The 26,339-nt window shown below is 46.4% G+C and overlaps 4 protein-coding genes across 10 annotated transcripts; 2 read left to right on the top strand and 2 right to left on the bottom strand.

The window, feature by feature from the left end:
- Positions 1–310: 310 nt before the first annotated feature.
- LOC117845265 (3-oxoacyl-[acyl-carrier-protein] synthase II, chloroplastic) lies at positions 311–5,186 on the bottom strand. Its single transcript, XM_034726237.2, has 13 exons — positions 4,643–5,186; positions 3,759–3,964; positions 3,444–3,647; positions 3,226–3,336; positions 3,040–3,135; positions 2,920–2,965; positions 2,748–2,827; positions 2,439–2,507; positions 2,245–2,329; positions 1,990–2,144; positions 1,832–1,912; positions 1,067–1,126; positions 311–860 (listed from the first exon to the last, which is right to left on the bottom strand). Exons 1-13 carry the CDS (start codon positions 4,830–4,832, stop codon positions 744–746), a joined length of 1,500 nt encoding a protein of 499 aa, XP_034582128.1. The 5' UTR covers positions 4,833–5,186; the 3' UTR covers positions 311–743.
- Positions 5,187–14,251: 9,065 nt separating this feature from the next.
- On the top strand, positions 14,252–19,179 carry LOC117843371 (peroxisomal (S)-2-hydroxy-acid oxidase GLO4). Of its 5 annotated transcripts, none has more exons than XM_072291628.1 (12): positions 14,252–14,497; positions 14,583–14,783; positions 16,456–16,603; positions 16,678–16,802; positions 16,900–16,946; positions 17,024–17,101; positions 17,187–17,311; positions 17,563–17,626; positions 17,757–17,819; positions 18,261–18,330; positions 18,452–18,657; positions 18,738–19,179. In XM_072291628.1, the coding sequence occupies exons 3-12, from the start codon at positions 16,458–16,460 to the stop codon at positions 18,915–18,917; spliced, it is 1,104 nt and encodes a 367-aa protein (XP_072147729.1). In that variant the 5' UTR covers positions 14,252–14,497; positions 14,583–14,783; positions 16,456–16,457; the 3' UTR covers positions 18,918–19,179. The 5 variants fall into 5 exon arrangements, with proteins under 5 accessions (XP_072147729.1, XP_072147731.1, XP_072147732.1 ...); XM_072291630.1 differs by having other exon boundaries at positions 14,252–14,447; XM_072291631.1 differs by lacking the exon at positions 14,583–14,783.
- A 172-nt stretch (positions 19,180–19,351) lies between these two features.
- Positions 19,352–23,248, top strand: LOC117843372 (peroxisomal (S)-2-hydroxy-acid oxidase GLO4). 3 transcript variants are annotated; one of them, XM_034723952.2, is made up of 11 exons: positions 19,352–19,512; positions 20,641–20,788; positions 20,864–20,988; positions 21,090–21,136; positions 21,235–21,270; positions 21,409–21,533; positions 21,811–21,874; positions 21,990–22,052; positions 22,427–22,496; positions 22,601–22,806; positions 22,896–23,248. In XM_034723952.2, exons 2-11 carry the CDS (start codon positions 20,643–20,645, stop codon positions 23,073–23,075), a joined length of 1,062 nt encoding a protein of 353 aa, XP_034579843.1. In that variant the 5' UTR covers positions 19,352–19,512; positions 20,641–20,642; the 3' UTR covers positions 23,076–23,248. The 3 variants fall into 3 exon arrangements, with proteins under 3 accessions (XP_034579843.1, XP_034579841.1, XP_034579842.1); XM_034723950.2 differs by having other exon boundaries at positions 19,353–19,512; positions 21,235–21,312; XM_034723951.2 differs by having other exon boundaries at positions 19,361–19,512; positions 20,638–20,788; positions 21,235–21,312.
- LOC117843373 (small ribosomal subunit protein uS2y) lies at positions 23,249–25,783 on the bottom strand. The gene is made up of 5 exons (XM_034723953.2): positions 25,522–25,783; positions 24,635–24,897; positions 24,354–24,551; positions 24,043–24,247; positions 23,249–23,575 (listed from the first exon to the last, which is right to left on the bottom strand). The coding sequence occupies exons 1-5, from the start codon at positions 25,667–25,669 to the stop codon at positions 23,460–23,462; spliced, it is 930 nt and encodes a 309-aa protein (XP_034579844.1). The 5' UTR covers positions 25,670–25,783; the 3' UTR covers positions 23,249–23,459.
- Positions 25,784–26,339: the final 556 nt, after the last annotated feature.

Genomic DNA, 26,339 nt, shown 5'->3' on the forward strand with positions numbered 1-26,339 from the left:
CATGCAGAGTTTAAAGGAATTTGGGACTCTGATGAGGGTGACAACTCGGCATCTTTTCTAGTTTTAGGATTTGACATGAAGGTCTCCCTGCATTCAATGTTTTCTACGTATTGTTGTATTGTCTCGTGTAAGTTGTGATGGTAGATTCAGAATTATCTTGCCATTTATTTGCAAATATTGATCATACATTACCTTCTTCAGTGATAAGTTACACTGCCTGGAGGCAAGCAAGTTCAACCACTCGTGGTACAGAGGAATGGCCGAACGGTGGCACCAATCACAAATCTTTTAACTCAGGAACAGCAGAAAATTAACGAAAGTGATAATGCCCAGCGAATGCTTACAGTGAAACTAGCATTTCATGGCTAATAACGACATTGTTCACAACATCAATACAACATAAAATCCCAGCACCTCCGCAAGGGTGAGGATCAGCTCCGGGACTCCCCGAAATCTAGGAAATAGTACTGACAATGGGCATTCACGGTGAAGGCGAAAACACTGGCCCAGATACAATAAGTCGTTGGATGGATATATTTGCAATTTTGATATAGTTTAACCTTGCAGGGCCCTCGAGTTTTCACGTAGTTTAACCTTGTATGGCACAGCGTTCTCCCCTCAGCCTGGACCTCCATCATTAGTGTGGTGTAGAGGAAGTCACAGAGTCCACTAGTCTTCTATATGCAGGTCTAGATGTATGAAGCCGTTGGACGACGAGGAAGATGGCAGTTTGTTGGCCATGTTCACTTAAAGGGTGCGAAGAGAATTGATGAGTTGTGCCCACCGAATCCGAATGAGTTGGATAGGGCCACATTCACTTCACATCTCTCCTTCTTCGGTCCTACCAAAACACCCACATCCTGTATCAAGATCAACATTAAAACATTAATATTAGCTCCATATTGAGTTGATAATTATCTGGGCACCATTCAACTTATAGATTTCCTGTAGATTTTGCTCAACTTATAGATTTACTGTAAATTCTGCTCTTTCATATATAACTTCTTCAGTAGAAGTAGAAAGCAGATAAGATGACATTAAATCCTGCATCACTAAAGGAGCTTACCACAACGTCCTCTGGATTTTCTAAATTCAGATTTGGATGGACCCAACCAGTTCTTATAGCCTGCAATGAACAACGAAGAGGAATTCCCCATGATGAGCCCACCATGCTTGCATTGAAAGCCAAAAACACCGAAACAGCAGTTGTGGTAAATGGTAACGAAGTGTTCATGGCTATGAGAATAAACCCGAACGCCTCATGTTCATTGCAAAAGCACCATTGTGTCCGTGATATAATATTTACTACACTTGGTTTAGTATAACTGGAGTAATATTCAAATGGCCAATGCCTGAATCTTGTAGAAAAGTACGAGGAAACTGGATCAAACAAAAGCTGCTGCTTAAAGATAAATAAATAGGAGTAAGAAAAGGATATAAGTGTGTAAATAATTTCATCCAGACTGCCACAATGCAATTTACAAACAAGCAGATGTAGTTGACGATCATTTTAGAATAACTTAGCTACAGTGCCATTACATAAAGCAAATATTTCAATTGAAGGGTAATATTAAGTGATGTGCTTATTTTCCACGGGAAAAAAAATTGTAACAGGTATGTGCCAATTTTCAGTTACAGAGTTTTTGTCTTCCAACAAATTACCAAGCGCACTGGAAACCGGTACACTGGATATACAGAAAGATACAATGTAAATGGAGAATTCAACACCATAAATGCATAGTTCATACTCAGTGAAGTAAAATTTTGCATTAGTATAATACAATAATACAAAGTAAATATGGCCCCCACAAGAGTACTAAGAATTCCTTACTTGTATAGAAGCAACTGCTTCAATTCCACCGGCTGCTCCTATAAGATGGCCAGTCATTGATTTTGTTGAGTTCACCCTTAGCTGCATCCATCAAAAAAGAGATTAACATAATTTACTCTATAAAACTGTTATAAAATTGCTCGCATCAGGTGGCATACTTGAGGATTCTGGCCGAAACAACGTATGATAGCCTCGTACTCCTTCAAGTCACCCGATTGTGTAGACGTCGCATGAGCATTCACATAGTTGATTTCTTCACTTGCTACCCCAGCATCAGCTAGTGCCTTTTCGATGCAGAGAGTAATCCCTCTTCCTGATATTGAATTAATGAAAATGCTAGAATTAGATGGTCCCATTAGATTTAGGTAGGAAAAGAACAGGAAAGAGCACGGCGGTCAAGATATACTCTTCACCTTCAGGATGTGGCTCAGTCATGTGGTAAGCATCACATGTAAAGCTTCCACCAAGAAATTCAGCATATATTTTTGCACCTCTTTCCTGAAAGAACATGCACTGATCTCAGGATACATTTGAAAATAATCACGTCATCAAGCTGGAAACAAACAACAGAAGGATATAGGGACAGCAGAAATTGTAAGTTTAAAACCTTAGCATGCTCAAGTTCCTCCAGAACGAGAACACCAGCCCCTTCCCCCATAACAAAACCATCACGGTCCTGCACCATGAAAGATAAATCACCTCACACTAGCACAACAAATGTACCAAGCCAGAAAGTTATTTAAACCAACATGGTGCTGATGTGCTTGTACTGAATTATGGTAATTATTGCCAGCCAGCAACATTTGTCAAGAAACGGGCCACTTGAAACAAATCGGTAGAGAGAATGCACATGAAGTAAATCATTTAACTACTATGAATCTATGATAATCTAAGGTACACAACAAAATATACGAACCATGTCCCAGGGCCGGGAAGCTTTTGTTGGATCACTGTTTCTCTGTGAAAGAGCCCTGCAGGCCACAAAACCTCCCAATCCTGCATGGCATGTGGTTAAAATAATTGTGTCTACAAAGATCAAGATAAACTACAGAAATGAGTCTGAAGAATGAGGAATTGTGGCCACGAACCAATTGGGATAAGAGGTGCATCAGAACCACCACAGAGCATAACATCCTAGAAAAACGTGAATAAGGTCACAAACAAGAAGTTACTTGTCGAAGATAACATGGAAGGTTGAAGTTACTTACAGCTTCCCCTCTTCTGATGTGGTTTGCTGCATTGAGGATACAGAAGTTACTGGTAGCACAAGCAGTGGAAATAGAATAGTTTGGTCCCATCCATCCCTGTAAATCACAGAAAGCATGAGCTGTGGTAATCGCTGTTATCCACATATAAAATTATACAAAAGAATGAAAGGAGAGATCATGTTGCACCAGATCCATTGCAAGGATTGCAGAGCCCATGTTTGTAGTTGCAAAAGGAACACAAAACGGGTTCATTTTCTTGTAAGAGACCCTCAGTGCTTCAATCGCATCATTAAAAACCTGCATGACAGTCCATCATCTTGTATGAGATAATTGGAAATAGGTGTCCGTGGATAATTAGAATTCACTGAGATATAACTATATACTAGTATATTGAGAATACAAACCTTCATGCCGCCCATTGCAGAACCAATGAGAACACCACATCTGGTTTTGTCCAACTCATTCCTGAGTTCTTCAGTGAGTCCACCATTTTCTAATGCCTTTTTTCCAGCAGTTATCAAATATAACATAAACTTGTCCATCCGCTTGGCAAGCTTAGGTGCGACCCAACCATCAGTAGAAAAGGATTTTATCTCTCCTGCAATTCTCTGTATTGTGGTCCAACTATCAACCATTGCATGATAAAATTTGACCAAATTGCAAAACCAGTCCCAACACCACACCCCAAAAATTGAAGGAAATCATGTGCTCTGTATTACCGTGGGGAAGTTGGAGCAGTCGAACCTCTCTATCTCACTGATTCCACTAACACCATCAAGAAGGTTGTTGTAAAACACGTCGGGATCATGGCCCAATGGTGTCACTACACCCATGCCAGTGACAACCACCCTCCTTTGTTTGATATCAGGTTTCTTCTTTTCGATAACATTTCTTTCAGCTTGCAAGGCAACAGACATGGCCATTCCTGCAAACCACAACCAATTTTGTTGAGGATCTTATCTGCTTGAGTGACAAACAGATAGCAGCCTGAAGATGTCTGAACAAACATGCACGCAGGGGGGAAAAAACTAAAGAATATGTTTGCTTGATGCAAAATAGGGCATAATAAATGTGACTCTTCTTGTAAGATGTATTTTTAGCATTTTGGAGTCTTCCACACCCACCCTTTCTATTTTATACAGGAATGAGCAACGCCCATTGTATCTCAATTTTCAAGTCAAAACTCTGTGCTACTAACAAAGGAAATGCAAACAAGCAGAGCCAGACAAGCTGAAAGAAAATAATGTTGAAATCACCAGTTCAGCAGTAGCCACAAGCAAATGCATCCCAAGCAGAAGCAGGGGAACCTGACAGCGAGGTCAAAACCCGGAGCAGACTAACCTAGTACAACTACACCAAGATATAAGAATCAAATATCCTCAGAACAATCCAAGGAATAAACCTACTCCACACGCATTACGCATCGCAAACGCATAATGTAACACCCGGAACAGGATAAAAATGGCACATTTACCCCGGGCGATACAACCGATGCTCTGAGATTACACCAGGATTCGAACGTACGGTCATGCAAGGATCCAGCAAAGCGAACAAAGGACATGCGGCAACCAAATGCTGAGTGTCAGAGTGTGTCTCATCTTACCGGAGCGCGCCGCGCCACGCCGCCACGCGCCGAGGCGGCGGCGCTCACGGCCCTGACCGAACATGACGCCGGCCCCAGCGCTGCTTCCGCCAGGGCAGCAATGCTTCTGCTTGTGCTCGTCGGCGTCGCATGCCGCGGACAAGCACGCGGCGACGAGCCACGTGCAGAGTGGGCCCGTCACGGCCGCCATTGCCCGTCCCCTGGTGTGTGTGTGTGTGGCTCCCGCTCACCGCCTGCTGGATCCCGCCCACAAAGAGCGGCCGCACGGGTCACTCGGATTCAGCGGCGCGGGCAACCGGGGCGCGCGCCAGTCCAAGAACGGCGGAGGGCAAGAACCCGGAGCACGACGAGATGCGGGGGGCGACCGGGCGATGTCTCGGGGGCGAAGAAAACGAACGAGGCGGGAGAATGGAGCAAGCGGAGGAGGCGCGTCGATCTCACGAGGAGAGGAGGAGGCTGGCGCGCATCGGAAGGGCGTGGGCGGGAGCCGCCATTGGCAGTGCCAACTGTTCGTCGGGAGGAGTGGAGGGACGGGGACGACTGGAGGAGGAGGGGGTTGGGGAGTAATATAGGAGGAGGAGAAAAATGGGAGATTTTTGGGTGAATTTTTTTAAAAAAATTCTATAATTCTTTTCCACTATTTCTCTCAGCACTTTTGTCCTGTTTGAGCCCCCTTTGATTTATTATTATTTTTATTCCTTAGGTGGGCCCCATTTGATTTGATACTGAGATGTTTAGAGAGACTAGTCACTTAAGTCCGGTGGGGATGGGATCATAAAATAGAATAATGTGGTTTTAAGAGGGAAGGAGCTTGGGGATTTGTTTCCTCCTGAGTGATTTCTTTTATTTTAAGTTTTGGTTTTGGGTTTGGTTGGTGAGACTAGAGAGAGACCGTGGGTGTGCATGTGTAGGAGAGAGAGGGAAAGTTTTGTTTTCTTCTTTATATTATTTTTTTTAAAGCAAAACAATATTCTTCTTTATATTATTAAGTACTTAAGTTATTTTGGAGGGAGGGTGAAGACAGTTATTTTGGAATTTGATGCCAAGCATTTTGGCACAGCTCTAGCCTCACACAAGAGAGATGAGATTTGGGGCGACAGTGACACTGGACTCATGGGTAAGTAAAGGGTAGAGGTGCCAATTTGCTGGATCCTTGGACAGGCTAAAATAATACTCCCTCTGTCCTGAAAAGGATGCAACTATGGTATGCGTGCCAGTTAAAGTGCTTCACGTTTGACCAGGTTTGTAGTAAATAGTATTCACATTTATGGCTCCAAATTAATTTATTATGAAAATACATTTCGTAATTAATCTAATGATGTTTATTTGATATTATATATATTTATACTTTTTCATCTATAATAGGTCAAACTTGATACAGTAAATTATGACACTGTTCCAGAATTGCATTCTTTTGGGGACGGAGGTAGTAAATAATATTGTTTTTACCGTATGGAGATTTTGGTGCACAAAACCCGTTTGACTCATCTACGCATGAAATTATAGTTTGAGATAAATTTGTGTGAAAGCTTTGGAGAATTTACTTCTAAAACTTATATGGCCGCGTATAAAGCTTGAAGTTCATATTCAGCATGAGCTGAGAGCAACAAGGTGAGAATTTTTTTTTTAAAAAAAAAGAGTAAGGTGAGAAACTTGTGAGAAGTGATAAATGGGAAACGAAAGGATGTTGCTATTCAAAAAAAATTATAATATTATCTACTCTGTAACATTTTGAGTTTGGACTTCAAATCTGAAAGGTTTACCAACACTTCTCTCTCGCAGCATCCAGGTAATACACGCACATGCTCAACGCATGGGCTGCTACGGCCTGCTCGCTTTGCTGGTGGGCTGGTGACTTGTTTTAAAGTCGTCTGCTGTCTTGAATAGCCGAAGTGCGCCTGTCAATCTGGACCATCTGGTGTCATATGGAACGTTTGATTTGCCAGGTTTTCTAACGAACCGTCCATCAGACGCGGGCCGCGCGGTGCCATCAGCCCAGACCGGCCCAGACGGGCCAGGTGCCCAGGTCTCGTCGGTCTCCAGCCGGAAACGTGTGGCATCGTACGTGCCGCGCGCTCCCGGCGCCCGCCGCCCCGCGTTCACGTCGGTCCAATCGCACGGTCCCGGGTGAAGTGAACGGCCGCCGGTTCGAGGCTGAGGTGAGAGAGCCCGCCGGCCAGGTTCTAGAATCTAGACCTACCTGCATGCCCGCTCAAGCTTCGTCTCTCGGTGGTATAGCCACGCACCGACCGATTTTTTTTTTCTCTTGGTGACCATGCGAAATGTTCTTCATGAGTGCTTCACATATGCATGCCATGTTTGATAGGAGTCCTGTTCGGAAACGAATGGTTCTTATTCCTCGGAGTTATGAGATTTCTCGTCTTGTGGTTGCAATGTTTTCTACGAGGAATAAGATCAATGAAGACGTCTTAATGAGAGTTCGATGCATAAAAGGTGCAATGTTTTGACACCTGTCTACTAGATCATGTGCATGAACCAAGGACCAAGGTACATATCAAAGATATTTAGATGTATTATATTGCTGAGACTTTTAGTACACCTTGGTAAATAAGTTAGGCTTCCAATTGTATATGGAACTTTTTTCCCCTAATTTCCTCCTCATCGTCCCAACAGTGAAAGGAGCAGTTACTGTCTTACTGATGAGGTACTACACAGGTGCACAACGCCAAGGAGCAGTTATTGATGAGGGGAAGAAGCAGCGAATGCTGAATTTGTTCAGCATATAATGTTACATGCTGCTCTGCAAGGTGTATTCTACTCTAATCAAATTATAAGCAAGTTCATTTAGTGTTCCTAAGTTATATCGCTAGGTTGATGATTCAAAGTACTTTTGATATGATGTTGATTTATAATATACATTGTAAGATAATTAACTAAAGGTATATGCTTATAAATAATTTCCAAACCAAAATACGCCTTGTTAAAATAAATAGAGGGAGTGATATGTTATATGGTGCCACTAACCTAAGGTCAAGGACTTTCCCCATATCTAAGAGATTTGTTCAATCTTAAATGTTGTCAATTGCAATATAGCTAGTCTTGCTTAAGCTCGGCGCACTGCAGAAAAAAAGCCAAAACTCCTACCAAGAGTCCAACAAAGTACCCAAAAAGCCTTACAACCGGTGTACGTCAACCAGCATTCCTAAATTATTACAGGAAGGCAAGAAAGTCATAAACCTAATCGTGGGCAGGTTTTCTCCATGCACCTTAGGTTACAGTACCACAACCACATGGACAGGACGGCAAATGAAAACCATACGAGAAAACCAAGTAAATCCCATGACAAGTGAAAGCACAGGGTACCAAACTTAGTTGGTAATTTGTTTTTGCTAGTGGCCAGTGAGTATCAATATGTCCTCACAACTCACATGGGGTGGCCAAGCACGATCGATCAGTTAGCAACAGGCCAACAGTATTGCATTTCAAAAACAAAAAAAACCCCGGAAAGTGCAGCACTACTGTTCAGCCTGTATTGATCATGGAAACCTAACGAATCATGTTTTCAAGCAGCATTCAGTGTGGTCATCCGCTCATGGACCAAGCACTCGTAGTGAAGACCGTAGCAGCATCAATAATAGGGCCTGCACTGAGGGCACAAGGCTGTGCCCCTTTCCGAGAGAAGCGTACATGGATGCCTGTGCGCCACAGTAACTGCGCTCTAAGCATGAACGCATGATGATCCTCAGCAGCTCACATGCTCCTGCCATGCCACGGTGCTGTCTCCATTGATGTGCGCCCATATAATTGGAGTTGCGTCGTCAATGCGAGCTCAGAAGCTTTGTCGATCGATCGATGGAGGGTATCTGTGGTGGTGCACTGTAACGCTGTATCCGTAGGTCGTTGGATTGGATTATTGCTCCCTTTCTGTCGCGGAATTGATTTTAATTTGCATTCGGATCAAAGTGCCTGATGCTAAGCCTTGAACATGGTAGAATCAAGGAGATCAAGCGGAGAGTGGAGGCAGTGTAGCAGAGCGCTGATTGTTTGATAGATTACTAACTGTTGATACGGGAGTTCTAGAGATGATGCTGCAAAGCAAGAGAGCCTGATGAAGCATGGTAGCATGCGAATCTCGCGTTCTAAGACATGACGTGGTTCAAAACATCATCCAATTGCAAGTGGCAGCTTTACCAGAATATTTTTTTCGGACACTTTTCAGATTTGTAAAAGTTCAGCTAGATTATCCTAAATGTCGAGGTAGCAGTAGTTTCCTTTGCATGTCATATCTTACTGGACCGTAGATGAACAGGGGGCTGTACTTTGCAGTCCCAGAAAAGGCTGATGATTTGTCAATGATATGCTTCTGGCTGGCAGGAGTACTTCAATCTGAATTGGAAGGGACCACGGTGTTTTAAATTCATCTTTTCTGTTAGAAGATATGTACGTGTTGTATGTGCTGTGCGTGTAGGCTCAGGGCGGCTCTCTGTCGTACCCTAGATGGATTAGGATGGGCAGTCTTATCTCTCTTTGTTGGTTATGTTTCTATAAACCTCACCAAGGATTGATGTTGTATACCCTAATTAATCTATTATCCCACGCATTATACGCAATCCCTATTGCTTTCATGGTACCACGAGTCCGAGTTATCCCTGTTTCCTTACCTTCCGCATCCTAGCGCGTCGCCGACGCCGCTCCCAGCGCGCCCGACCGCCGGTGCTGCTCTCAGTGCGCTTGACCGCGGCACTGCTCCCGCACCGGCTCTCCACCGTCGCTGCCCTCCATGGCCGGCACCCTGCCGCTCAAGTCCTCTACCGTCGTAAGCCACGCCGCCGCTGCAGGCTGCCAAGCGCGCAGCTGATGCTAGCGCCGCCCGCAAGGAAGCCCGCGCCGTCACGGCTGAGGCTAAGGCCGCCGCTGCCGCGCAGGAGCACTACGCTACCGATGCTCGCTTTCGTGAGGCTGTGGCGCGCGCCACCCAGGAGCGCAAGGGCGCCCCGCCTGACTCTGACGAGGAGGACGCTAGCGCCGACCTCTCCGACCAGGCACCGACGCTCACTAGGCCATGATGCTCCACGAGGCCGCCGCCGTCCTCAACCTACACGCCCAGGCCGTCGTCGTGCAGAACATTCGGAGCTTCATCCCGTCGTCCTCGACACCGTCGCCGACAACTACTCATGGTCGCGTGAGCAGTTTCTCCTCACCGTCGGCAAGTATTTGCTGCAGGATCATATTCTCCGTGACGTTCCCGCCCTAGCCTCTCCTGATTGGGGCCGGATGGACTGCGTCATCCGGTCTTGGCTCTACGGCACCATTGCCACCAACCTCGTTGACGTCGTCATGGATCGCGGCGAGCGCGGCGCCACCGCCCGCACCACCTGGCTCGTCATTGAGATGTAGTTTCTCGGCAACCGGGAAACGCAGGCCCTCTACCTCGACGCCAAGTTCCGGACCTTCGTCCAAGGCGACCTGTCCATTACGGACTACTGCCGCTGCTTTAAGAGTATGGCAGACGCCCTTGGTGATCTCAGCGAGCAAGTCTCCGATCGCACCCTCATCCTCAACATCATCCGCAGGCTCAACGAGAAGTTCGCCGTCATCGGCCGCGACATCCGGTGCTCTCATCCTCTTCGCTCCTTTTTGGAGGCCTGCGACGATCTGCTTCTCAAGGAGCTCACGATGGCGCCTCCTTCCCGACTCCGTCCACGGCGCTGCTCACCGGCGTCAACATTGGATTCTCCTCTCGCCCCTCTGCGTCTCCCCACCAGTCTGCCGGGTGTTCCAGCTCTAGGGGTGGCAAAGAGGGCAGCAAGGGGGGGCCCTCCTCCAAGCAGAAGCGGGACAGGGGCTGGCGTGGTGGTCAGCAACGGCATGGCAGTGGCAACGGCAGCAAGACCCTTGCCGCCGGCGCCCAGGCCCCTGCTCCCGGTACCACCCAGGAATCCGGCGGTCCCGGGCCCTCCTTCTGGAACCCTTGGTCTGGTACAATTCAGATGTACCCGGGCCCTCGGTAGCAGGCCACCGTTCCTCCCCGTCCAGTCGCACCCACACCGATGTTTCAGCAGCAGACGCAGTAGGCCCTCCTTGCCCAGCAGTAGGCATTGTACGCTCAACAGCTGCCATGTGTGTCAGTTAGGGCAGCACACTCGCCTCCCTTTTCAGTCCTCTGAGCGTCTAGTACTTTCGATCTTATTCACTGCAATTTGTGGACGCCTCCTATTCTCAGTGTGTCTAGTTATAAATACTATTTGCTCATTCTTGATGACTGTTCTCATTATTTGTGGACGTTCCCTTCACGTCTCAAATCTGACACTTTTGCGGCTCTGGCTAACTTCTTATCCTCTGTGCGTACTCAGTTTGGCGCCACTGTGAAGGCCGTTCAGTGTGACAACGACCGCGAGTTCGATAACTCCAGCACACGCACCTTCTTCCTCACGCACGGGGATTGTGTTCGCATGTCCTGCCCCTATACATCGCCTCATAATGGCTGGGCCGAGTGCATGATTCGGACTGTCAACAATGTTGTTCGCTCCCTTCTCTTTCAGGCTAGTATGCCTCCCTCCTTTTGGGTTGAGTCTCTGCATACTGCTACACATTTACTGAACATTCTACCCACAAAAACCCTTAGGTTCTCCACGCTGCACATGGGTCTGTTTTGCATCTCGTCGTCTTATGACCATCTCCGGGTTTTTGGTTGCACTTGCTATCCGAATCTTTCCGCTACTGCGCCACACAAACTCGCTCCTTGCTTCACCCTGTGTGTTTTCCTTATCTATTCTGCTCATCACAAGGGATACCGCTGCCTTGATCTCTCGTCCAATTGGGTCGTCATCTCTCACCATGTCGTGTTTGACAAGACTACCTTTCCCTTTTCTCAGCAGCAACCGCCCCCAGCTAACGAGGATTTTGATTTTTTGTTGGAACTTCTGATGTGGTGCCACCCCCTATTGGCTCGGCACCATCCTGCAGGACACTCACCCGGCGCACCTTCGACCTCCCCGATCGGTTGGGCGAGCGCCCCGACCGCACCGGCGAGCTCTCCGATCAGTCGGCTGAGCGCCCCGACCGCACCGGTGACCACTACGGGCGGGCGGGCGACTGTCCCGACCGCACTGATGAGCTCTCTGCTTGGTCGGCTTAGCGCCCCAACGACCGCTCCGCCCTGTCGGGCGAACGCTCCGACCGCACTGGCGACCGCTCCGCTCGGTCCGGCGAACGCCCCGACCGCACCGGCGACCGCTCCGCTCGGTCCGGCGAACGCCCCGACCGCACCGGCGACCGCTCCGCTCGGTCCGGCGAACGCCCCGACCGCACCGGCGACCGCTCCGCTCGGTTGGGCGAGCGCCCCGACTGCACCAGCGAGCTCTCCGATTGGTCGGGCGAGTGCTCCGACCGGTCGAGCGTGCACCCACGGTTCTCCCCCCGCACAGCCTCCTGCTCTAGCCGTTCTTCCTTATGGTGCGGTTCTCGTGCGTCCCGTCACCAATCAGCACCCCGTGACAACGCGCGGGAAGCTTGGATTCCATTTGCCAAACCTTTTTCATTCCTCCTAGCTGTCACTAGTGCCTGGCACTTACCGGGGTGCTCTCGCTGATCCCAATTGGCGCCGAGCCATGCAGGAGGAGTTCAACACGCTGCTGGCCAATCACACGTGGGATCTTGTATCACGTCATGCTCGGGCCAATGTTGTTACTGGCAAGTACGTTTTTAAGCACAACTTTCATGCCGACGGTTCTCTGGAAAGCTACAAAGCACGATGGGTGCTTCGCGGGTTCACTCAGCGACCTGGGATTATTTTTTTAAGACTTTCAGTCCTGTCGTCAAACCAGCTAACGTTCGTATAGTGTTGTCCCTAGCTCTCTCTTGTCATTGGCCAATTCATCAGTTGGATGTGAAGAATGCTTTTCTTCACGGGACGCTTTCAGAGACAATCTACTGTGCTCAGCCTGTTGGCTTTGAGGATACCACCCGTCCTGATCATGTTGGTCGGCCGAATCGCTCTCTGTATGGATTAAGCAGGCTCCTCGTGCTTGGTACAATCACTTTGCCTCTCACCTACTGCAGCTCAGCTTTGTGGAAGCTAAGACCGACACTTCCCTATTTGTGTACCACCACGACGACGACATGGTCTATCTTCTCCTTTATGTGGATGATATAGTCCTCACGGCGTCTTCAACACCTCTTCTTCGTCGCATTATTGGTGCCTTACAGCGGGAGTTTTCGATGAAGGATCTTGGTGAACTTCATCATTTTCTGGGTATGCATGTTTAGCGGTCTGGTAATGGCCTTCTTCTCTCTTAGCGTCAGTTTATGTTGGAGATTCTGGAGCGTGCTGGTATGACTGATTGCAAGTCTTGTTCCACACTAGTTGATACAAATTCGAAGCTGTCTGCTACTGATGGTGCCCCTCTTGTCAATGGGATTGATTTTCGGAGCCTCGCTGGTGCTCTACAGTATCTCACCTTCACTCGTCCCGACATTGCTTATGCGGTTCAGCAGATTTGTCTACACATGCATGATCCTCGTGAGTCACATCTTGCCGCCTTAAAGTGCATTCTACGGTATATTCGTGGCACTCTTCACTTGGGTTTGCATCTTCAGCCCTCTGCTCAGTCGAATTTGCTAGTTTACTCCGACGCTGATTGGGCTGGTTGCTCAGACACCCGGAAGTCCACTTCTGGGTATGCATTGTTTTTGGGCGACAACTTGGTCTCCTAATCTTCAAAGCGACAGACTGCAGTCTCTCGCTCGAGTATCGAGGCTGAGTATCGAGCGGTTGCCAATGCCGTTGCTGAGGTCTTCTGGTTGCGCCAACTTCTAGTTGAGCTGCATGTTCCTCTGCGTCGCACCGTCTTGGTTTATTGCGATAACATCAGCACTGTCTACATGTCTTCGAACCCCGTTCAGCATCAGCGCACAAAACACGTGGAGATTGATCTCCACTTTGTTCGTAAGTGCGTTGCTACTGGTGATGTTCGCGTTCTTCATGTTCCGACGAGCTCTCAATACGCCGACATTCTCACCAAAGGCCTGCCTTCTTCGGTGTTCACGGAGTTCAGGTTCAGTCTGAACGTTCAAGCTGCCGACGATCAGACTGCAGGGCGTGTTAGAAGATGTGCATGTGTTGTATGTGCTATGCGTGTACATGGGCTCTGGCTGTGCGCCAGGCTCAGGCCAGCTCCCTGCCGTGCCCTAGATGGATTAGGATGGTCAGTCTTATCCCTTGGTCGGTTGTGTTTTTTATAAACCTCACTAAGGGTTGTCTATATATTTGTACATATTGTATACCCTAATCAACCTATTATCCCACGCATTATACGCAATCCCTATTGCTTTCACGTTCAAAGGACAGATGTTTCTTAAAGTTCAGTGTAATGAATGGCAGGCATACGAAATCAGCATTACCAATTTCGCAAGAAATTTGTCAACTAGTGACAGACACATGATCTACTTAATATCTGCAATCTAGCCCATTGAGAATGCTGGTTATTCAGCTAGAATTGATTCAGATTTGACAAAAATCAGGCAACTTGGACCTTGCAAAACCATCCTTGTCACATAAGAGGTTTGGCATTCTTGGAGAGTGATGTCGCCAATTTCCAAGCACTGCACTTAAAATATTTGACCGGTAGCTGAAAAATGACTGTCAATTTGATTCAGAGTGCAGGATCACGATGTGGCCAGCACTGGCCTTGTCCTCTACCGGAGCTTCTGACATCACAGATCACACGAGAAGCCAGAAGGCAAGGACAGAGGACTAGCCTCTGAAGCAGCTGCCTTCCACTCATCTTTCCGCCATCCTTGATAGCAGTCCTTCCTGCCGACCTCCTCCTCCAAGTCCCAAGAGGTATGGTGCCGCGGTTCACCGAGTCACTGTTGCTTCTTCAATTCACTCATGTATGAGGTTTTTCGCTCTCGAATTCCTGTTTCAACCATGTGGAGAATCCCTGCGTGCATCTTCTTGATTTTTGTGGAACCCTAGGTGGAGGGGATGGCCATGTTAGATGCTGCTGCAAATCTTGAATGCTCCCCAACTGTAAGCAATAAAAGGGATTGCCATACTAGAGGGCCTGCCGATTTTATACAGTCTGCATCTCTATCCGCCGTTCCCCCGATTCGGGGCTTATCTTGAATTCAGTGGGGCACCGTTCAGTTGTGTTTCGTCAGAAAAAATACCTTTCAGGTGTGTTGTGGACTTCTACTGACCTTCTTGGTCTTCTAATAAGCGCCGCTTCAATTTACCACTTCGGACCTGAGTCACCTGACTACTATTAGGATGAGTGATCAAATGGGACGATCTGATCCTGCAGACGCTTAGTCCCTTACTCCTTTCTAACTGTATCAGCTTATTTAGCCTTTGCAGTCCTGCAGATGCTAAGTCGTTTCGGTCTCAAAAAAAGATGAGAAGTCGTTTCTAATTATATCAGTGTTTTAGCCTTTGCAGCAGGATATATAGCAGTATGTTTGATCCTAACTTGGATATATGAGATGTCTGAAAGCTTTAGTATTTTTCGAAGAACAGATGTCGTGTGAAACTGTAGTAATCACATGAATTTCAACTAGGTCTGAATTAGCTTACTCTAACTGTGTAATTGGGCCTTCAAGATTGAGAGGAGAATATTCAAAGTTCAGAAAGAGTAGGTTCCAGAATTTCTTCAGCTAAAATCCTTCTGTTCATGTCGACGCTTGAATGATGAAAAATAAAACTGGAATTTTGTGTTCCCGGTACCACTACTTCTCAGCAAGCTTAACACATGTTATCCATCTTATTATTTACGTGGGGACTGGGGGACAGCTCTTATGAAAATGGGACTATTCCCTTGCTAAGTATGTACATATATTGTATATATCAAAATATCAAAGACTGTATTTAGCATGCCAGTGCCCATGTCTGTGAAGTATGATGAAGAACTGAAGAGATGGGATTCTCTTTCAGTTGAGATGAGTAGCACCGGAACTAGATCTGAACAGTGATTTCAGAGTCATTTTGCTTGTTTCCCTTTTATTGCCCACTGTTGGTTACAGCTCAACTACTCAAGAGTGGATATCCATTTTGCTGCCTTTTGTTGTCTGTGCTTGGTTGTGTCTAGCTCTAGCCAGAGTCGCGACAAAAGGTATGAGTTGCAGTAGTTATTTTTTGCGGTAAAAAACACTAGTTGGATACTACTCTTAAAACTGCAAATTAGAATGTACTGTCTTCATTGAAACCACGTATATATCAATCGGTAGTATGTCTTTCTACATCTGATGGCTGAAAATGGTACTTGTTGAGGTGTTTTGTATATGCCTGTCAGTTTGTTATTGTCTTAAATTTGCATTTCCAGGAGGGTTCAAATGTTTCAGTTAAATGAAAATGTCCTAGTGTCTCTTAAAGGGTTTTTTTGGGTACTAGTAAAGTTGATAAAGATAAGGAAGTGGGAATCTTGCATTTTCTTCAAGTATAGTAGTTTGGCCACACTTATTTGGTTGTCTTAAATCTTTATCGTATGCCCATGTAGGGTTTGCCCTTGACCTATTATGTACCCTTAGAGAAAAGCAATATTGTAGATTTCAGACTAGTCTACTTCGCTTAACTCTAGGGTATGTACTGGTTTGGAACAAATTTTACATTGAGGAACAACACAAAATGCTAACTGTTGATTCCAAGTAAAAGGCAAGATCTAAAATCCCTATACTACTATAGTTTGATACAAGTATGCCAAACTTTTGATATGCAACCAAAATGAAATGTTGGGGGCCTGTACTGAAAAAGGAACAACTTGTGGATTATATTTCTAAATTTTCTGTATAAGCGTAACAGAGATATTTGCAGCATCCTGATTCCTCAATGGCCTTTTAACAATTTAATGTAGCAGAAATGGAGGATAATCTACCAGTCAATGTCCGGGAGTATCAAGTGCTCGCCAAGAAAGCACTACCAAAGATGCACTATGATTATATTAATGGGGGAGCAGAGGATGAGTACACACTGAGGGAGAATATTGCGGCATATGGAAGAATTCTGTACTATTCACCACACCAATAATTTTAAAGCCCATTAAGAAGTAGGACCTGACCTTTTGGTGTGGATCCCACAGGTTACGGCCAAGGGTTCTTATAGATGTCAGCAAGATAGACATGTCTACAACCTTATTAGGATATAATATGCCATCGCCAATAATGGTCGCTCCAACAGGATCACACAAATTAGCAAATCCAGAAGGTACAAAAACTTAAGTCAAACCAAGTTTTAAATCATAAGTTATATTGTCTAAGGACTGGTGCTATCTCCATAACTCTTGGTTAAATGTTCATTTCAGGGGAGGTGGCCACAGCGAGAGCAGCAGCAGCATGTGACACCATAATGGTAACTACTGATTATGATGTACTTCTCATCTTTATGTCCTCCGTGGATTGTTAAAAAATTTCATATATGTGAAACAGGTGCTTTCCTTTTCATCCAGCTGCAAAATCGAGGAGGTTGCCTCCAGTTGTGACGCCATTCGCTTTTATCAGTTATATGTATGATATCTTGACGTTGATATTCTTTGAGTAAATTCCTCTTTCTGCAGCTATCTGGTTTCTGAAACTTTTTTGTGTACATCAGGTGTACAAGAGAAGGGATGTTTCAGCAACATTGGTGCGGCGGGCTGAGAGTTTAGGATTTAAGGCAATTGTTTTGACAGTTGACACGCCTGTGCTCGGAAGGCGTGAAGCTGACATCAGAAACAAGTACACAATGCTGGTTATCTTACTGAATTTTCCTGAACATTCATTCGAAATATGCTCTTTTAAAAATCACAGTTTCATTGTGGTAGCCTATCGCTACAGAAGGTTAAATTTTGATAAGCTACTGCCTTCCCATGCCGTATCTTAGATCATCAATATATTTATGTAGAGCAATTTAACAGCTTGAAGATGAGAGTATTACAAAATTTTCCCTTTATTGTGTTGTTCTGTAACCGAGCTGATTGTTGATGCAGGATGATTGCTCCACGGTTGGAAAACCTTGAGGGTCTGATGTCATTTGATGATGATCTTGACACCGTAAGTGAAATGTTAGCTTTTGCAAATTGCTGTACAAAAAGAACAGTACAGGAATCTGTTGATTGTAGTCTTGTAGATGAAATACTTTTCCTTCTGGAAGACTGAACCATTATCGTCTTACGATCATCAGGAAGGCGGCTCCAATCTGGAACGATTCGCACATGAGACGCTAGATCCATCATTGTCATGGAAGGTAGGTACAAAGAACACAGCTCAATCGGCAGCCGTGCCATAAATTCCTTAAATCTTGGATTCCATAGCATGTGCCACGGCATCCACAATACTTGCCCCGCATATAGAACAGTTATGGGATGCAAAGGACGGATCCGCATCAGGCATCAGGGCTGGCTGTACGTGGGATACTGAAAACCTGCTCCAAGAACAGTGCATGGCTCTTAATATGGCATGCTGGTATAGAAATGGCAGTGGCCTACCGGGGTCCTGCTCCTGCCCCATGGACACGTACTGCCCTTAGAATTGCATGCATCAGTACTTGGCTACAGCGGCCTTGAATCTCCTGTACCGGCGATAATGGCGTGATGGGCCAGACGTAGTAGTCCTGCACGCAGGCAATTGAGTGGCGAGTGGTTGATGCTGTGTGTTTGTACTTTGTTCGCTGAATTGTGGTTTGCAGGACGTGGAGTGGCTCAAATCCATTACCAGCCTGCCGATCCTGCTCAAGGGCATCGTCACCGCCGAGGACGGTAATGAACAACCACAATTTCAGTTTTGGATTGTTGACGCAGTGCTGAATCGGAGCACTGGTAATTTGGTATGGTCACTGAAAAAAAAGAACTCTCTGGCTCTGCGGCGGCGGTTGCACAGCCAGGAAGGCCGTGGAGGTTGGTGCGGCCGGCGTGATCGTGTCCAACCACGGCGCGCGGCAGCTGGACTACGCGCCGGCCACCATCTCCGCGCTCGAAGAGGTGGTTAAGGCGGTGGCGGGCGCCGTGCCGGTGCTGGTGGACGGCGGGATCCGGCGGGGCACCGACGTGTTCAAGGCGCTAGCGCTCGGCGCCAAGGCAGTCATGGTACGCGCCCACGCCGAGCAATGACTCGTAGCCACTGCCTGCTTTCACCGTGTCAAATTCTGACGAGGAATTGCATGCAGGTGGGGAGGCCGGTGTTCTACGGGCTGGCGGCGCGAGGGGAGGCCGGGGCGAGGCACGTCATCGAGATGCTGAACCGGGAGCTGGAGCTGGCCATGGCGCTCTGCGGCTGCCGGAGCGTCGCGGAGGTCACCAGGCGGCACGTCCTGACCGAGGGCGACCGGATCAGGGCGCTGCTGTGAGCTTGTGAACAAGGTTGATACATGGAGCCATGAACGGACGACGGACTGCCTAGATGGCAGTCAGTGTCCGTCCTCCGGTGGGTGTTGCAATGAGAGCCCATCTGACATTGATTGATCGCTCCAAAAATAAGTCAAAAATAAGCCATTGTGCATTGCCAATATCAAAACGACGGTTACCAAAAATCTGTGCTGGATTAAGCTATATGTGTTCTGTGAGAACTTGGTCAACGTGTTAGTTCAAAAAAAGAACTTGGTCAACGTATCTTGGGGTCCACTTCTGGAATACATGAGAATATTGTGAAGCAATTATTTCAAAAAAAAGAATATTGTGAAGCAAAAATATCAAATGTCAATCCTTCTTTAAATTATTATTTTCCCCTCTTTCCACATTTTTCTTGCGCATTTCGTCGATGGGGCCACTGAGTTGGTGCTCGGAGCACCATGATATGAAATGTTGATATTGACATCTACCCGAACTTTTGACGACATCACAAAGAGGAGGGGAGGACTAACCCTTGAAGCTGCTCTTCGCTCATCTTTCTGGCATCCTCGTTAGCTGTTCTTCCTACTCGACCTCGCCTCCAAGTCCCAAGAGGTATGGTGCTGCAGCTGCTGCTTCTCACTGTTCCTTCTTCAATTCAATCTCTCTACGAGGAATTTGCTTCCAGTTTCCTGTTTCCATCATGTGCAGAATCCCAGTATGCTTTTTTATTTGTTCATGATCTCTGTGGAACTTTAGGTGGAGGGGATGGGCATGTTAGATGCTGCTGCAAATCTTGAATGCTCCCCAACTGTGTGCCACAGAAGGGATTGCAGTACTAGAGGTCCTGGCAATTTTGTACAGCCCCCCATGTCTATCCGCCGTTAGCTCGTTACGCCAATTTGGGGGTTATCTTGAATTCGGTGGGACACGTTTCAGTTGTGTTTTGTCAGAAAAATAAACCTTTCAGTTGTTGTGTGGAGTTGCATTGATCTGCTTGTGGATTGGTCCAAGCTTAGATATATGAGATGTCTGAAAGGTTTAGTATTATTCGAAGAATACATGTCTCAAAGCTTTTTGGATTAAATTGATTTCTATTGGTTTTGGACCAGTTGTTTAATTGTCTTAAATCTTCTTCTGATGCCCAATTGTAAGCTTCTGTTACCATTTTGACTTCTAGAGGAAATTAGTATTGTAAACTTCTCCAGTTTGAACAGCTGAGACTTCTATTTTACGTAGATTTTACCATTTTGACTTCTAGAAGAAATTCGTAAGGTAAACTTCAGATCGATCTACTTAACTTAGTGTTGTAAACTTCTAGAGGAGAAATTAGTATTGTAAACTTCTCCAGTTTGAACAGCTGAGACTTCTATTTTACGTAGATTTTACCATTTTGACTTCTAGAAGAAATTCGTAAGGTAAACTTCAGATCGATCTACTTAACTTAGTGTTGTAAACTTCTAGAGGAAAATAATATTGTAAACTTCTGTTACCATTTTACCAGTTTGAACAGGAACAACGTAAAATGGTAACAGTCCATTCCAAAAGAAAGGGCAGATCTAAAACGCCTATAAGAATGTGTAGCTTTTGAAGCATATATATATCATAAAGTTTCGCTGTGTATCCAAAATGAAAGGATTTGAGACAAGGAAGATCTTGTTGGTTATATATGTTTCTAAATCATCTAAACTACTGCGATACTTTTAGCATCAGAATGACATTTTTAACAAATTAATGTAGCAGGAATGGAGTATAATCTACCAGTCAATGTCCGGGAGTATCAAGAACTCGCCAAGAAAGCACTACCAAAGATGCACTATGATTACATGAATGGGGGTGCAGAGGATGAGTACACATTGAGAGAGAACATTGCAGCATATGGAAGAATTCTGTATTGTTCACCACATCACTAATTTTGTACCTCGCTAAGAAGTAGGACCTGACCTTTTTGGCATGGATTTCACAGGTTAAGGCCACGGGTCCTTGTGGATGTCAGCAAGATAGACATGTCAACAAGCTTACTAGGATATGATATGCCATCGCCGATAATTGTCGCCCCAACAGGGGCACACAAATTAGCAAATCCAGAAGGTACCAAAAAAAAAATCTAGTCACCTATTTTTTAAATGATAAAATATGTCATCCAAGGGCTGGTGCAATCTCCACAACTCTTCTCTAAATGTTCATTTCAGGGGAGGTGGCCACAGCAAGAGCTGCAGCAGCATGTAACACCATAATGGTAATTACTGAATCTGTTTTTATGGGTCATCTGATGATGTGCTCAACATTATACCTTCTGTACATTGTTACACATGTTCATATCTGTCATACGTACAGGTGCTTTCCTTCGGATCCAGCTGCAAAATCGAGGAGGTTGCGGCCAGTTGCGATGCCGTTCGCTTTTATCAGCTATATGTATGATGATCGATGCCTTGACATTGATCTTCAGGTAAATTCATCTTTTCTTTGCAGGTACCTGACGTCTGAATTTTTTCATTGTGTACCTTATAGGTGTACAGGAGAAGGGATGTTTCGGCAACGTTGGTACGGCGGGCTGAGAGTTTAGGATTCAAGGCAATTGTCTTGACAGTTGACACACCTGTGCTTGGTCGGCGTGAGGCTGACATCCGAAACAAGTACAGTACTATTAGTTCTGTTACCAAATTTTCCTGAACATTCAGCCGAAATTTGTTCTTTTGCAAATCATAAAATTTCATTTTGCTAACCTATTGCTCCAGAAGGTTAAATTTTGATAAGGTACTATCTTCCCATGCCATATCATAAATCCTAAACACATTTACGTAGAGCATCTCAATAGCTTCAACATCACAACGATGCAAAAATTTCCCTTTCCTTTTCTGTTGTGATACTCTGTAGGGCCCTACTCTGTAACTGCACTGATTGTTGATGCAGGATGGTTTTCCCACTGTCGCCAAACCTTGAAGGTTTAATGTCACTCGATGATGATGTTGGCGCTGTGAGTGAGACACTTGGTTGATCCAGTCCCAGATTCAGAACTACAAGAGTTTGTTCACAGTGGACGTTCCTTCATCTGAAAGACTGAACCATCATCTTGTCATCTCCATCGTCAGGAAGGTGGCTCCAAGTTTGAACGATTCGCACGCGAGACGCTGGATCCATCTTTGTCATGGAAGGTATGTGCAAGTGCAAATAACACAGCGCAAGCAACCGGTGGCCGTGCCATAAATTTTCTTTAATTCCATAGCATATGGAATAATGGAACAGTTACGGGATGCAAAGGACGCGTCCGCATCAGGCATCAGGGCTGTACGCCGGATACACTGAAATGGCGGTGGCCTACCGGCGTCCTGCTCCTGCCCTATGGGCACGTCCTGCCATTTCTGCTTGCATGCGTCAGTACTTGGCTCCAGGCCTACAGCGGCCTTGAATCGCCTGTACCGGCGACAATGGCGTGATGGGCCGGACGTAGTAGTAGTAGTAGTCCTGCTGGCAATTGAGTGGCGAGTGGTTGATGCTGTGTGCTTTGTTCGGTGAACTGTGGTTGCAGGACGTGGAATGGCTCAAGTCCATCACCAGCCTGCCGATCCTGCTCAAGGGCATCGTCACCGCCGAGGACGGTAATGAATTAACAAGTTAACAACTGCCATAATACCCGTGATGAATTGGATGGAGTACTGTTATGGTCGCTGAACTTTCTGACTCTGCGGCGGCGTTTGGACAGCCAGGAAGGCCGTGGAGGCCGGGGTGGCCGGCGTGATCGTGTCCAACCACGGCGCGCGGCAGCTGGACTACGCGCCGCCCACCATCACCGTGCTTGAAGAGGTGGTTAAGGCGGTGGCGGGGGCCGTGCCGGTGCTGGTGGACGGCGGGATCCGGCGGGGCACCGACGTGTTCAAGGCGCTGGCGCTCGGCGCCAAGGCAGTCATGGTACGCTCCCTCGCCGGGCAATAAACTCGTGGTCACTGCCTGTTTCGGAAGGGAAACCGTGGCAAATTCTGACGACGAATTGCATGCAGGTGGGGAGGCCGGTGTTCTTCGGGCTGGCGGCGCGCGGGGAGGCCGGGGCGAGGCACGTGATCGAGATGCTGAACAGGGAGCTGGAGCTGGCCATGGCGCTCTGCGGCTGCCGGAGCGTAGCGGAGGTCACAAGGCTTCACGTCCAGACCGACGGCGACCGGATCCGGGCCATGCTGTGAGGCTGTACATAGCTTGATAGCTACAAGTGCAGTCCACAGCCTATTCAACAAATCTTATGCGCCATGTCGGCATGTCCACATACATTTCGACAATGACAATTCAGAGATTCTGAGATACAGTCAGCGAGCAGGTGAAACATTTTGCTGCAATGAACGACATACAGTTTTCAAAATGCGCTTAAAATAGTGCTATCCATTTGAGGTAACAAAAAAGGGCCGGTTCACTCGCTGTCCCAGCAGAGTCAATAACACAAAATTTTGATTTGCATCTAACTCATTACTGTGAAAAATTCAAGCTACTCAACCAGTGTCTACCAACAAATCCTGATCACAAGTAACTCAGCCTTCAGCAGTTTGGCTCATCAGGCGTGTGTGATTACTCTTCTACCCCCAGTTAGGAGTGGGTGTCGCGACAGGGGCAGCGCCTTGTTCCCATCCAGGGGCGGCGGCTGCAGGCGGTGGGGCAGCAGCTGCATCCCAGACACCATCAGTTGGAGGAGCTGCAATTCAGAAAAATGATAGCAGTACTTGTAAGGCTACTATAACAGATCAAACCACAGGTAAGCAGTTAACAATGTCAACATCTGTGAACAAAATAGACAACAGGCTAAATGAGGGAATTCTACATAGCAACATTACTCATTGGCCCAGTTAAGGTATACAATTTTACATGACTCCATGAAACAAGAATTTAAGTGAGCATGGAAAATAAAGAAACGAGCAAATGTAGATTAAACCTTGAGCTACCCCATAGAAACATGAAAGCTCAGCTGGTGTCAGCTTCCCACTTAGACCCAGTAGCAAGCCACTTAAAAACATATGCATAAGGTACAGCACTGAATCACCGGTAATATCAAAGAAAAAAATGTATCCTAACAAAACACTATTGAGCAAGACTAGAACAGCTCATCTTAGGCATGCATACATCTAACCAAATTATATTGTTACGAAAGAAGAATAATTTGACCTGGAGCAGCAGTCCAGTCGGCACCAGTTGGTGCTGGAATGGCAGCAGGTGGAGCTGCAGCATCACCAGCCCCCCAATCACCACCCCAGTTGTCAGTCCCTGGGGCAGTATATTCAGCAACTGCGCCGTAGTCAGGAGCAACCAGAGCCTCTTCTTCCTCCTGCTCCTTTGCTTCCTCTGGGTCTCTGTAGAAAAACAGATCAACCTGCAAAAGAGAAATAAGAAGCACGATCACATGGTGAAGGAAATACCTTATTTCTACAAGCCAAACATTAGCAGGAGGGGTACTAGTTTAGACTATGTAAGTTTACCATGATATCCCACTTGTGTCCTGGGAGAATTGTACCACGCATTTGGAGAACCATCCTGGCAAGTAGCCAGAACAAACAGCCAATGCTCTGCTTCCCCTTGTTATTGGCGGGGATGCCGATATCAACGTAGCGCATAGGCGAGTCAGTGTCGCAGAAGGCAATTGTGGGGATGTTTCCAAGTGCAGACTCCTTAATGGGCTGTACACAGTTCAACAAAGAAGATTTAAGATTGTTCTGAGTTGACAAACTGACATACAATATTTTAACAGATAAAAATTCACCTGATGATCAGTCCTGGGGTCAGTCAGGATAAGAAGACGCGGCTCACTGAAAGAGGTTTGCAACTGGTTGGTGAATGTACCAGGAGTGTGCCTGCCAGCAATGGCATGAGCACCAGTGTACTGCGCAAACTTGAGGACAGCCCTCTGGCCATAAGGCCTAGCAGACTGCACGATGATGTCCTGGGGGTTCTCAATTGCAACGATCACCCTCGCGGCCAACTGAAGTTTCTCCCAGGTCTTGCCAAGGTTAATAATGTAAATACCTGATGGATAGTATCGAAAAGCCCTCTTGTTAACTTGCAGCTCACCATGGTGACAGAGAAAATTGCATTGAACAAACACGACAGCATATAGAATGGAGTTAACTTGCTCAATGGTAAAGTGACAAAGAAAATTGTTAAATGGTAATCAACTGGAGTTAGCACAATACTACTAGATGTCCTTGCCAACATATAGACCATGATGTTCAATATCAGTCAATTGATCCTTCAATTTTGATAAAATCTATGAACCCACAGCTCACGTTATGAGATCAGATTGACAAGCATTTTTATGTTGCAGCTAGACCTTACACACATGGAGATCACATTCACCCCAGTAACCCTCCAAATCCTCACGCAGTAACGCTAGACAAGCCTTGAGATCTAAGATGATGACTACCATCTGAAACACGTAATACTGGAGAAATGCTTCTAGATGACGACACACTGCTACCAATGGCAAAATTACCAACTAGAATGGCATGCGCATCAATATTTCTGAATTGAACGCATCGCAGCATGACAAGATCCAAATAGAAGACATCATGAACAGATCTATTATAACTAAAATATCGACGCGCATTCGATGTAAAAAATTGGGTAGACTCGAGAGGATTGGATTGATACCGTCGGTGCGGCGCTTGAAGACGTAGCGCTCCATCTGGAAGTCGCAGTTCTTGGTGCCGAGGTGGACGTCGGCGGCGAGCATCATCTGGATGTCCAGCTCCTTCTGGGAAAGCGCCCGCGCGGCGCCGCCTGCCGGTGCCGCCGCCATCGTCACCGCTGGTGTTAGGGTTTCGGGCCCGTGCACCTTGCGCGAGGTAGCCGGAGCAAAGGGGAGAAGAGGCGGCACGGGTGCGGGAGGTGGCGGCGCGGGAGGTCGCGAGGGGCTGAGGCTCTGAGCTTTTATATGGTCCGGCACGTTTGGGATAAAAACCCTAGCTGGGGGATCTTCTACGGTTTTTCCTTTCAGTTTTTTTTTGCGTGTCAAAAAAAAAGGCTTTTGGTTTTTTGGGCGACGAAACAGGTGGTGTCTTCCTGTCTTCAGATTTTGTTTACATGTTCTGGTATAAAAGCATGAGTTTTCACTGTGTTTACATTTGATACAAATGAAAGAAGCTATACATGCAATAAGCTTTGAAGATACAATATGCTTTAAAGAAATAAGACGAAAAACTTCTACGTTTGACAATAGCATAAAAAAGATTTTGATTTATTAGGATGCATATGCATAAGAACGATACTGATAAACACATATAAACACTCCTCTGCTAATACTAAAATGAGATGTTGATGCTAGATTTGACTTTGGGTTGATACACTTCCAAATATTGGCAATTAAAAGGTTAACATATGCATTCAGGGGCGGAGCTAGCCTTTGTCGTCGGGGTCAAGCACCCCCGATGAAATTCTATAAAGCCAGCGAAAAGTTATTGTTCACCATT

The sequence above is a fragment of the Setaria viridis genome, chromosome 2 (assembly GCF_005286985.2).
Source record: "Setaria viridis chromosome 2, Setaria_viridis_v4.0, whole genome shotgun sequence".
NCBI lineage: Eukaryota > Viridiplantae > Streptophyta > Magnoliopsida > Poales > Poaceae > Setaria > Setaria viridis.